At 47.1% G+C, this 12313-nt stretch overlaps 1 protein-coding gene across 1 annotated transcript in view; it reads left to right on the top strand.

Annotated features, from left to right (window-relative positions):
- Positions 1-12313, top strand: part of VWF (von Willebrand factor) — a 127247-nt gene that overhangs the window by 103422 nt on the left and 11512 nt on the right. Inside the window, exons 39-44 of the mRNA XM_080914051.1 lie at positions 1536-1638; positions 2059-2133; positions 3689-3793; positions 5110-5315; positions 5977-6126; positions 11605-11715. Of these exons, the coding sequence (XP_080770177.1) occupies positions 1536-1638; positions 2059-2133; positions 3689-3793; positions 5110-5315; positions 5977-6126; positions 11605-11715 (750 nt within the window). The remainder of the gene's footprint in view (positions 1-1535; positions 1639-2058; positions 2134-3688; positions 3794-5109; positions 5316-5976; positions 6127-11604; positions 11716-12313) is intronic.

Here is a 12313-nt window from a genome sequence, read left to right as displayed (position 1 = left end):
CATTAAATGCATTTTTAGGCCGAAAAAGAAAGCCCAGAAAATCTTCCTTCAGGGAAATAACCAGGGCTTAAATTTGTTATACCCCAGGAAGAAGAAAAATATTTACCAGTTTCCATAGCTCTTGTTTGTTTTACAAAACTCATTCTGGAGATGTGGATGCTCGGAGCAGGATCAGACGGGGTCTGGAGTCCTGCACAGGCCTCGGACCTCTCAAGGGAGCCGCCGCTGGCGTGGCACTGTTCAGAGTCCTACTTCAGCACAGGGGGACATACCTGGAGCCTGTGACCTGGCACCTACCTCTTCTCTTCTAAGACCCCAAGCTCCAGCTCAGTCTGGGAGCGGTTTCTTTGACACCTTCCACCAGATTGTCCGGCTACTGGTGGGTGGTGTATGGTGACATGTTTGTGTGTTGGCTGGCCTTGAACACTTCAGTTCTTCTACGCCGTACTCTTCTGCAGGCTGTTTTTTTTTTTTTTTTTTTTTTGCCCCTCCCCCCCCTTTATTTAACCGTGAACTCCAGCTTTTCTTATACCTGCTCTCCCGTGCCTTCATCTGGAATCTGTAGATGACAGGTCAGCCTGCAAGCACTTTGGGCCTATGTAGCAGCGCCCCCTGCTGGCATATTTGCTGCACAGTCAGGCCGGAACTACCTTTTTCAGGGGCGTGCTGCCTTGAATGTGCTTGGGTACAGCTTCCCAGGAAGGTGGAAATTCCTAGAGAAGGAAGTTGAGCACCCGTTTGGGGGTGGTATCTTTCTGATGATGGGTTCCAGACCATCAGCCTAGTCAGTTCTGCACGTGCCTCAGTGGGAGGAAGGTTAACTCTACCGCTTTATCGGCACACTCTGATAAAACCCTCCAAAACCAAAACGCTCTTATTCTTTAGGTACCCGAGGTCCACATTTAGAGAGAGAAAGCAAAAGAGAAAATAAGAACATTACAGAAGGGCTTTCCAGCTGTCACTCTGAGCTTCCTGTCCCAGAAGGGAGCCAGTGCTCTGCGGGCCTTCCAGGGACTCCAGGCCTCGGAGTTTTTTTTTTTTTTTTTTTTTTTTTTTAATTGTTTATTTTTGTTTTTTTTGTTTCCATTTCCTTTTCTCTCTGTCCTCCTTCTCTTCATCCTCTTCTTCTTCTTCCTCTTCCTCCCTCTCTCCACCTCTCATTTCTCTTTTTCTTGATACAGGTTCTTATATTTAGCCTAGGCTTGCCTAAAACTCCAGATACTGCTGCCTCTGTCTCCCTGTTGTTGGGATTACAGGTATACACCCCCATGATCCCCATCCGCTCTTTTCTTTGTGGCTTTCTTCTTCTGGTCTTCCTCTCCTCCATCCTGCTTGCAGTCAGAAGCTTTGTCTATTTAAGCAACACAAACTCAAGTGGACCGGCAAGGCTGCCACAGGGCCTTTGACCCACCATACCTACATCCAAACCCTCAAGAGGACAAGCCACGCCCTCTTAACTGGAGTACTGACTTGCGTGGCCCAGGAGCTCGAACTGGAGTTTCCTGTATGGCTGCTTATCTTTGTTTCCCTCTCAGTTCCTAGAGACCTGGGTCCCGAACCATCAGCCCTGTCAGCTCTGTATGTGCCTCAGTGGGAGGAGGATTAACTGCACAGACCAGCCATGTCCCACAGCCCGAGGTGAGTGACTCTTCCCTGTCTGGAGTCCCCGATGGAAGAAGGACTCTATGGATCTCCGGCCACCCGGTCATATGCATAATGGATCAAATAAATGCCCCATGGAGGTGTTTTTCATCCCGAGACCACATTTCTACTCACTGTAATCAGGGGTCCCTTTGGTACCTGGAGCCTACTCTCAGATGTACCCATGTCCTTCCACCCACTGTTTGCATCAGACTCAGAGTCTTCTGAAAGCTAAGCCTGAGCAAGACCCACTATGAAGATCTGCTCCATCCAGCATTCATGTCGGTCCCATGGTCCTGTGAGGGTCCCAATCAGGGTCTGTGCTGGCTTTCAGTGGAAGAGAACTTTGAGAACCTTCTCTTGTCTAGACTGTATTTGATTTTCCTCCTGAGTTCTGTGGCTATTCTTCTCCCCCAGCTCCCACGTGTGGCCCTTGTGAAGTGGCTCGCCTCAAGCAGAGTGCAAACCTGTGCTGCCCGGAGTATGAATGTGGTATGTGTCTACTCAGAACATTCCTCCAGGGCCCAGAGCCCAGGCTAGCTCCACGTGGGTCAGACCATAGGTACTTCAATACATTCCCTCAGTCACAGGGTGCACAAAAGAAGATAGGAAAGGGCTGGCTGGATTAAAAGAAAAACATTAATAAAACCCCCAACTTCTAACAAAGCAGCTTTGAATGTGAGAGCAATGGTAGCTTGGTGGGGTGATTCCTGGAGCTATAGAGATTTGCCGAAGAAAATGTCATACTATTAGAAGATGGTTCTGGTAAGATTTTAGGATACTTGTCATGGGGAAGGCCACATTCAGGTCTTTAGCTAGCTGCTGTATGTGGAGCAGGTGTGTGTGTGTGTGTGTGTGTGTGTGTGTGTGTGTGTGTGTTGACAGCATGACTCAGGGAGTTCAGAGAAGGGTCATGTTGCTGCATGACAGGGAGCTAATGACATTCTCATCCCTGTCCATCAAGTGTGTTTATTAATTCCTTCTCCAAAGGCAGAACTTGAAGGGACAGTGGACAGACCATGGGAGAGGCTAAGGGAGCTAGAAAGGAAGCCAGGATTCTAGGAAGTTGACTTATGTTGACGAAATTTCCCAGATATCAACACATATCCTACAGGGGTTCGGTCTGGTTTGAGAATAGATTTATCAAGCGGGTCTCTGAATATTGGCAGTAGAGAAGACTGGGGTGGTGGTGGTGGTCATTTAGATCCAATCTTCCAGCTTATAGACAAATTTAAATTTCTGTAATATGCCACGGACTGCACTTTTACTAGTTCACGAAATCCTTGGGCTAACTTGGTAAGTAACTTGGGGTAACCTGGTAAGTTTCCACTGTACGCAAGGGGAAATTGGGGTCTAGAGGATTCCGACTTAGCTGAAAGCTGCACATATTTGCAAATGAGAATGTACTTAGGAGCATAGTCAGTGTGGAGGTATTGACATCTGTCATCCCTGATCTATCTGTCCGTCTGTCTGTTTGTCTATGTATCTATGTATATGTCTGTATGTCTTCTATCTGTCCGTCTGTCTGTTTGTCTATGTATCTATGTATATGTCTGTATGTCTTCTATCTATCTATCTATCTATCTATCTATCTATCTATCTATCTATCTACCTACCTACCTACCTACCTACCTACCTACCTATGTATCTACCATCTATCTATCATGAATCTATGTATCCATCATCTATCTATTCATCAATTTTTTTTCTGTGTATCTAAGCACCTAGCCACCTATCATGTGTCTTCCATCCACCTACCTCCTACTTCCTTTCTCCCTCCCTCCCTCCCTCCCTCCCATCCATCCATCCATCCATCCATCCATCCATCCATCTATCCATCCATGCATCCCTATCCACTTATCTGTCCATTCACCATCCATCTGCTGTGTCGCCCCTCTCTCATTTCTAATCTTCATCCACCTCTATTGGCTGTCACCATTCCCCTAAAGTAGTAAAATTCCACAGAGAGGGCATTCAGTTCTCCCTGACAAGCAACAGGACAGTAACCTCACCTAACCCGCACGTACCTCTTTTTCTTGAACCCCAGTGTGTGACCCGGTCAACTGCAACTTGCCTCCAGTGCCTCCATGTGAGGGAGGGCTCCAGCCAACCCTGACAAACCCTGGAGAATGCAGACCCACATTTGCCTGTGGTAAGGCCACTGTGGGGGAGAGCTGAGGGGTCACTCTCCCCTGGCCTTGGGAAGTTCTCTTCTGTCTAGAGTTTCATTTCTCTCTTTAGCTATCTGAACCTAGGTTTAGGGTGCACTTGGAAAGAAGGCTTAAGGTTATACTTAATTGGGTCCTCTGACTGCCCTGGCTATATCTGCTGCAGGTCTACCAGAGTGGACACAGAAGCAGCCATGCCATTTTGGGGGTACATTAAGACACAGATAGGGGCGATGGGGAGGTAGCTCAGTGGTTAAGAATACTGACTACTCTTCTAGAAGATCCAGGTTCAATTCCCAGCCTCCACATGGTTTCTCACAACTGTCTATAATTCTAGTCTCAGGGGATCTGACACCCTCCTCTGGTTTCTGCAGGCACCAGATATACACGTGTTGCACAGATATGCATGTAGACAAAATATCTATAACAACATTGAGCAAACATACAAACACAAAGCAGCGTTAGGGCTCAGACAGATTTCAAACCCTCTGGTTTGGTTCCCCACGTCCCCTGTGCCACACGTGACACCTTGCTTGTCTTTGTCACTGAGCCTTATTTTTAAACTTTGTAAGGTGTTTTCCTCTGTAGGTTTATAGATTTAATCATAAAAATATTTTTAGCACAGAGGTGGGCTAAAATTAGGCACGGCCGGCAAGACATGGGGTTCTGTTGTTACCAAGGGTCTATTTCAAGGCCAGGGTGTTCTTGGATGCCTACTTTGGAATTTCACTTGACTTCCTTGATGCAGACTTGGGGGTGGAGGGGAAGCATCTTAAGGCAGTTGGAACTAGGTGCGGGATGCAGGAATGGGTGTTAGCATTTATACAATGACACCGTGGTCAGGACAGCATTGTGAAATGAAATAACCTTTCATTTCTACGTTGTCGGAGATGGTAAGATTGGGGGGTGATGTTCGAGGGACTGAGATGGGGATAGGATTGGGTGACCTGTTAAGCTAGTTCCCTTAGGGATTTAGGGATTCTGTATCTGGTATCACCCAGAGTTGGTAGCTTGGAGGGTCTTGCCTCGTCTATGTGTTCCTGGGGATGCTACTACAGGAGCTGAGCAGCGCCCCCCTTCTCTATAAGGATTCCCAACCTTGCTTTTCTCTTCATTGATGCTGCCTTGGGAAGAATGGCTGCTTGGTATTCTGAATGCCCTACAACCACTGAGCTTGGTGTATGTGTGTGTCTGACTTATAATTCTGGGTCCAAGGACTCTGCTACAGCCATGTACTTAGGAGCACAAGTGAAGGACAGTCAGTGTGACAGACTGAAGGTGTCACCTGTGTCTCCCCCAGCCTGCAGGAAAGAAGCATGCGAAAGAGTGTCCCCACCCTCCTGCCCCTCTCACCGGACACCCACCCTCCGGAAGACCCAGTGCTGTGATGAATACGAGTGTGCTTGCAACTGTGTCAACTCCACGCTGAGCTGCCCACTTGGCTACCTGGCCTCGGCCACTACCAATGACTGCGGCTGCACCACAACCACCTGTCTTCCTGACAAGGTAGACACTTCCCAACTCTGGATGTGATGATGGCTCATTCGTTACTCCTCATAGAAGATTTGAACTTCTCAGTCCTCCTCCCCAGCCAAGGGTGAGGTGGATAGGGAGGTGGGCAGTCAGTATTCCATCTCACTCACATGGAAATTTTATTAGCTCAGGATGTATTGACTGCAAATCTCCTATGTATTAATAGCGGCTAGCTGCCGAGGTTATGCTTGGTGTATGGCTTTAACAAGGTTAGCTAAAGAGATACTGTGATTGCAAGGATTATTTAGAGAGTATTTACTAGTTTAACCATTTGCTCACTGCTGTGAGCTCATCCACGAATCCATCTATGCATCCATGATTACATAAGTCCATCCATCCCACCCACCCATCCACCCCCACATACAAATTACTACTTTGTTAGGTGTGCTGTATGTATGCAGAATACAGTCCCCACTTCCGATCTTGTTAGCATGTATTGTATTAGTCTATAAATCCCAAACAGTAAGATATAACTAACAGTCTAAAAGAGGAGACATCCACTGTGACTGGCTCGGAGTGTGTGTGTGGGGGGGATATTGCTGCTCCTCCTGGGCACCTTCCGTACCAAGGATGTCACTAGCCCCTTAATTAAACAGTCCCAAACAGTTTATCCTCAGAAACCTTGTGTCAGCAGGTCTGTGTCCACCGAGGCACCGTCTACCCCGTGGGCCAGTTCTGGGAGGAGGGCTGTGACACGTGCACCTGCACGGACATGGAGGACACTGTTGTGGGCCTGCGTGTGGCCCAGTGCTCTCAGAAGCCCTGTGAAGACAGCTGTCAGCCAGTAAGTGAGGCACGAGGGTTGGGTGCTGCATGGTAGGGAGAGAGGGAGGGATGTTGGGAGGCGAGGGAAGGAGGGAGAAAAGGAGGGAGGGAGGGAAGGAGGGAGGGAAGGAGGGAGAAAAGGAGGGAGGGAAGGATGGAGGGAGGAAGGGAGGGAGGAAAGGAGGGAGAGAGGGAAGGAGGGATGAAGGGAAGGAAGGAGGGAAGGAGGGAGGGAGGGAAGGGAGGGAGGGAGGGAAGGAGGGAGGGAAGGAGGGAGGGGAGGAGGGAGGAAAGGAGGGAGAACAGGAGGGAGGGAGGGAAGGAGGGAGGGAAGGAGAGAAGGAGGGAGGAAGGGAGTGAGGAAATGAGGGAGAGGAAGGGGAGAAGGGAGGGAGGGAAGGAGAGAAGGAGGGAGGAAGGGAGTGAGGAAAGGAGGGAGGGAGGAAGGGAAGAAGGAAGGGAGAGAAGGAGAGAAGGAGGGAGGAAGGGAAGAAGGGTGGGAAGAAGGGAGGGAGATTATTTAAGTATCTACATACCTATCTAGGTTGAAAGGGAGAGGACAAGAGGGAGGAGAGGAGGGAGAGAGAGAGAATATGAGAACAAATGAGAATATAGCACAGCCTTTTCAAGGGATTTCTTCTAACTAGGCTGTGTCACCCCATGGTTTAATCCATTGGTAAAGTTGGAGCCCTCATGACCCAACTGTCTCCCAAAGACTAGTGTTTTTAAACGCTAGTGCATGAGGACCAAGCCTTCAACACATGGATGTTCATAGACAAAGCTCAGCAGGTTTGGTAAAAGGAAAGAAGTGAGAGCAAAAGGTGGCCATCCCCCACTTCTGTGGTCTATCCTTAGCTAATGGGTATAGCTGTTGTATGTTAAGTCCATACTGGTTTGAGCAGAGACACAGGAAATCAGGAAATCATTGTCTCTATTTCTGTTCTCTTTTACACTCAGACACCACTGCAGCTAACCCTAAATATCTCCCCCCCCCACCTCTCTCTCTCTCTCTCACACACACACACACACACTCTGAATCTTTGTGATTGTTCCTTTTTGCAGTGCAGGACAGCACTTCCATACAGATTGGCGTTTATAATTGTAGGTCTAGAAAACGTGACCTGTGCTTCCCCAAATTTAATGTGTGCTGGCCTTTCCCTAAGCTACCTTGTTCTACCCAAGGACTGCTCAGACTCTAGAAGAAGGAAGCATCTATCTTTAGGGAGAACCATGGGTCAAATGAGGCTCACAGCTCGACCCCGAGCCATCCCTGCATTGTAATGGACCGACAGTCATGTGAAAGCGGAATTGCTCAGCATACAAGTGTGCACCTGCATGCGCTGCTTTCAACACTGACAGTAGGGAAGGCTGCACACTCAAGGCTGTCTGGGGTCTGTGGATGATGGCAGAAGTGTGGAATTTGGAAAAACCATCTTGCTTACCCGCTATCTATCTATAGTGGGATGTGTGGAGCTACCGATGCCGTTGGGAGAGGATCCTGTGAAAGCCACAAAGGCCTTTTAGGGAACACCTAGTTTTAAAAATCTATTCCATTGACCATTGGTAGAAAAAGCAGCAACTTACTATCAAATAGTGAGAATTATGTTGGAGTTCATTTTGTATAAATGTACCCAATGTTTTTTGCTAATTCTTTAAGGATTTCATAGTGTATCCTAAATATGTTTCCCCCAACTCCTTCCTTTACTCTCCCATTATGACCTACCTAAGTTTGAGATTTCTCCTTCTCCATATCCCTTCTTCTCCCCTTTCCTCCTCCTCTTCTTCTTTTTCTTCTTTCCTCATTGAGTTTGTGATATTTAGCTATTGTCTTGGGAGTTGGATCAACCAGAGGTGAGTTACATTATTAGAGAAAATGGACTCTCCTCTCTCAGCAGCTGGTGGGATTTTGTGTCCACCACCCCACCCTGTTATGGTATTTTTGTGTGTCTGGAGTGTGAGCAGTTCTTGTGCATTCTGTCACAATCACTTTAAGTTTATATGTGCAACTGTCCTGTTGTGTCTGGAAAAACCAGTTTCCTTGACGTTATCAACCACCTCTGGCTCGGACAATCTTTCTACCTCTTCTTCCACAAAGCCCTGTGAGCCTCAGGGGGAGAAGTCTGCTATGGAGGGCTCATTAAGGGTAGGTTCCTCCATAGTCTTTTATTCTCTGCCCTTTGAACAGCTAGACTTCTTTCTTTTATTTTGTTTCAGTGGGAAATTTCGACTTCAAAAGATAGAACCCATTTCCCGTAACATAAAATAATCTGTGGGACAGATATAGAGGAACTGTCTAGAAATTAAGGGTGTGGTGGGCAGGAAGGCAGCATGGTCATGTGACCTGTCTTTTTTTCTTGTCCCATCTGTGGCAGTGCACCGTGGCAAGGATCCACTTTGAGAAGTGTGCTATTGAGTGACTTCATAGTTGTGGGACCATGACAGGATGTGATTATATAAACCTAGGTGGTGTATATGTTAATCATTCAACAGGTCTCTTGATGTAATCTAAAGACACATTAAACAGCGATGCATGAGATGGTTTCCTGTGGGACATGATGGTTTGTTTTCTACCTCCCCAAACTATGTTTTATAAGTAGCATCAGTATATTCTAAAATAATGGTGAATGTATTGTGTGTACACAGAGAAGTAGTGTCATCATTTGTCATGTTCTACATATGACAATAGTTGTGAATGCTACTCTTATATGTGATGGTCTATTAATAGCAGGAATTACAAGTGTGAGAATAATGCACTGTGCTATTATCTTAGGATGCTAGTGGACAGGAATTGTTTTTTAAGCTCCATTATAATCTATTTGCTTGTTTTCTGAGACACGTTTCACTATGTAGCCCGGGCTGGCCTCAAACTTGTGATCCTCCTGCCTCAGCTTCACGAGTTCTGGGATTACAGGCATGTACCACCATGCCCATTTCCACTATAATTTTATGCAGCCACTGTCATACATGTTGACTGGAATGTCAATAAGGTACAGGTCTGACTTGGCTCAATAAGATCTGACATCGAGCCCAGGGCCTATTCTAGGCCAGTGCAACTGAAGCCTCAAATTTTATGGTTTGAATATGAAATGTCTTCATAGACTTCCGTGTTGAATGTTTGGTTTCCAGGTGGAAGGGATATTTGTATGGTAGTGGGAATTTTAGAAAGTAGAGCCCTGCCTGGAAGAATTGGGGGTGTGTCTTTGAGGCTTCCCTCACCTGCTTCTTGTTCTTCCAGGGGAAACGTTGGTCACAACTACACAGAAGTAACTAATATTCCTAGGGTTCACGGGTTCATGTAGTTCTGGGAAGAAGGACAAGGCCTTTAGCATATGGCTCTCAAATAGCCTCAGCAGCAGCCATGGGACCAGGATTCCATGTCTTCCCTCTGCATGTCAGCAATGGGAAGCATGGTCCTAGGATTGTCTTGCTAAGGCATTTTCTTTTCAGTGGTGAATGTCTGGCTGGATATTAGACTCACTTCTCTTAATTTGAGAGCCAGTGAAAACAGGATGGAAAAGAGAGTGAGGTGAAGGGTCTGACAAGCGTGTCAACACACATGTAAGCTAGAGTGTTTTCTGGAATAATGGAAAAGACAAGGGATGAGGAAAATGTTGGCTTTGTTTTGCCTTTTTGAGATTATTGGGAGGGAGAGTTCAGAAAGGGAAATGCCGTAACACGGCTGGGCACGAGAAGCCAGTGGGTCTCTGGGATCAAGGTAGCTAAGGATTATTTGTAATACTGACAGTGTGAGGTGCATCAAAAGGATAAAGGAATGTATCTCTCCGGATGACTCAGCACTTTTAGAGAGGCTTCTGAGAGGTATACTGGATGTCTCAAGGCCCTGGTTAACTCTCCTCTTTCATGGCATTTGGAACGTCCTGTTTTGTAGTGGAAGGTGTACGCAATACATTATCCTAGTTTGTCAGCTCCCCCGTAGCACCCTGAACCTCATCTATGCACAGTAGGTGACTTGAGTCTCAGTTGATAAAAGGCTAGGGACAGCTCACTGCACACTGCAGTGACGTGGGTAGGGATGCCAATAAGTCCCACGGAGATGGTGTGAACTTGAGCAGAGTCTCTGGGGTGGTTGCATTCCCCTAGGGAAGGCAGCATTGGTACCTCTTCAGAGTTGACACAGCTTCTGAGTGTGCCTGGGGAACCTATGCCATCCAGATCAGCCAGCTATATCTTCTCGCTTAAGGACATAGCCCCAGGGTAAAGCCTTGTCCCGGGTTCTTTGTCCTTAGCTCCAGACTCAGCTACACTGACATTTCATTCTTTGCATATGATGTTCAGAGGAGGGTTTTAATCTAAGTCTTTTTTTTTTTAAATAGTTTTATTTTTATTTTATGTGTATGATCTATGTATGCATTTCCTGTGGCCACAAAGGCCAGAAGAGGGCATTAGGTCTCCTATAACTGAAGGTACTCATGGTTTTGAGCCACCATGTGGGTGCAGGGAATCAAACTTGGGTCCTCTTAACCACTGAGCCTTCCCTCCAGCCTCTTAATCTAAGCTCTCAATACCTTGGCCATATAGAGGATCTTCTACAGGCAAGATGGAATGACTCCCAGGACACTGGCCTCCCCTGCTTGGTTCTTTGGGGGAAGGGCAGTCTCCATCATTTGCTCACCTCAATTTGGAGGGAGGGGTTAGTAGATCTTATACTATATAAACTACTAGGTAAATGTCAAGTGTGCTAGTCAGCTTTCCGTTGCTATGACAACGTACTTAAGAACATCAACCTAGAGGGAAGGGTAAATATGGCCCATGGTTTCAGTCTGTGGCTACTTAATCTCTGGCTTTCCAGGCTGTAGTGGGGAAGAATATCACAATGGGGAGTGTATGGTAGAACAAAAATGCTCATCTCATGGTGGCCAGGAGAGAGGAGAGATGTGGGGGGGGGGGTGCAGAGGCAGGCTGGGGTCCAACATTCTCCTTTCAGGACACACCCTCAATGATCCAATTGGCTTCCATTAGGCTCTACCTCCAAAATTCTCTACTAACACACACTAGTGCCACAGGCTTGGGGAATAACATGATAATTTAGGGGACATTTAAGAGCTAAAGCATTACACGCGCTGGGTAGTGCTAGAATCAAGAGAGTCCTTTGTGCAGGTCTTCTCCTGCAAAGACTCTAGATCCCAGGCATCCTGAGAATTCTCTGCAGTTGGCACGCAGCCCTGGGTTTGGCCATGGCGGAGGTCAGATTCATTAGGTGCTCCTAACTGAACTCTGGATTGTCTTTGGTGTTCACCTGGATTAGATATTGATCTCACTGTGGAGTCCTTTGGGAGGACAGGTTGATTCCTTCAGCCTGTGATGACCTAGCTTAGGACTCACGGACTGGTGGACAGCAGAAATGAGAGTACCCAGCACAACTCTCTTGTTATCCAGGGCTCAGTAGATGCAAAGCTCAGGTAAGAGCATCTGCTTTCTCAGTTGCTGGTCTGGCCTACACTCTGCTTTTTTGTTTTGTTTTGTTTTTGTTTTTCAGGGCTTTTCTTACGTTCTCCACGAAGGGGAGTGCTGTGGGAAGTGCCTGCCCTCTGCTTGCAAGGTGGTGGCTGGCTCACTGAGAGGAGATTCCCATTCTTCCTGGAAGAGCGTAGGTCTGGGTCACAGGGAGGAAGGAGAAGAGGGTTCTGTCCTCCAGCCTGGGAGTCCATTTTGCAGTTCATCAGTGCCAATCTGTGTGTACCCCCTGCCCTCATTTTTTTTCTTTCTCTACAGGGAGTATAAACAGCTGTTGGTTTGAATCCCAGCTGTGGGAATCCTTTATCCCGCAGGAACTAGTTAAGGCTGTCTCAGACTTCCCATTTTGTGGATTTGAAGAGAAGCCTAGTGGCTTCCCTGAGGGATCTGTAAACTCCCAGGAACTTAAGGCCTCCTGTTCATGGTGACTCTGAGGTCATGTAGTCCCTCAGTGGTTGGTTAAGGGGTATGGCCTCACCTTCCTGTACAGCTGGTGGTCCGTCAGGCTATACGAGGCTACAAGCACTGTTCTATACTGCATTGGCCCAGGCCTTGAACTTTTATATTAACTTCAGTAGAAACTTTCCCAGTGGTCTGAGAGATGTGGAGAAACTTCTAAATCAAGGAACCAAAGTTTGTAAAGTTCCTCAGCTATTTTTACAGGTCTAGATTTAGCATTTTGTTAAGTTGTGAACCCCTTTCTCTTGTTCTTTCCTGCCTCCTCTGGCCTG

This window comes from Micromys minutus, assembly GCF_963924665.1.
Source record: "Micromys minutus genome assembly, chromosome: 3".
Taxonomy (NCBI): Eukaryota; Metazoa; Chordata; class Mammalia; order Rodentia; family Muridae; genus Micromys; species Micromys minutus.
The sequence above is the reverse complement of the archived record's forward strand: the minus strand, read 5'-3'. Positions and strand labels throughout refer to the sequence as shown.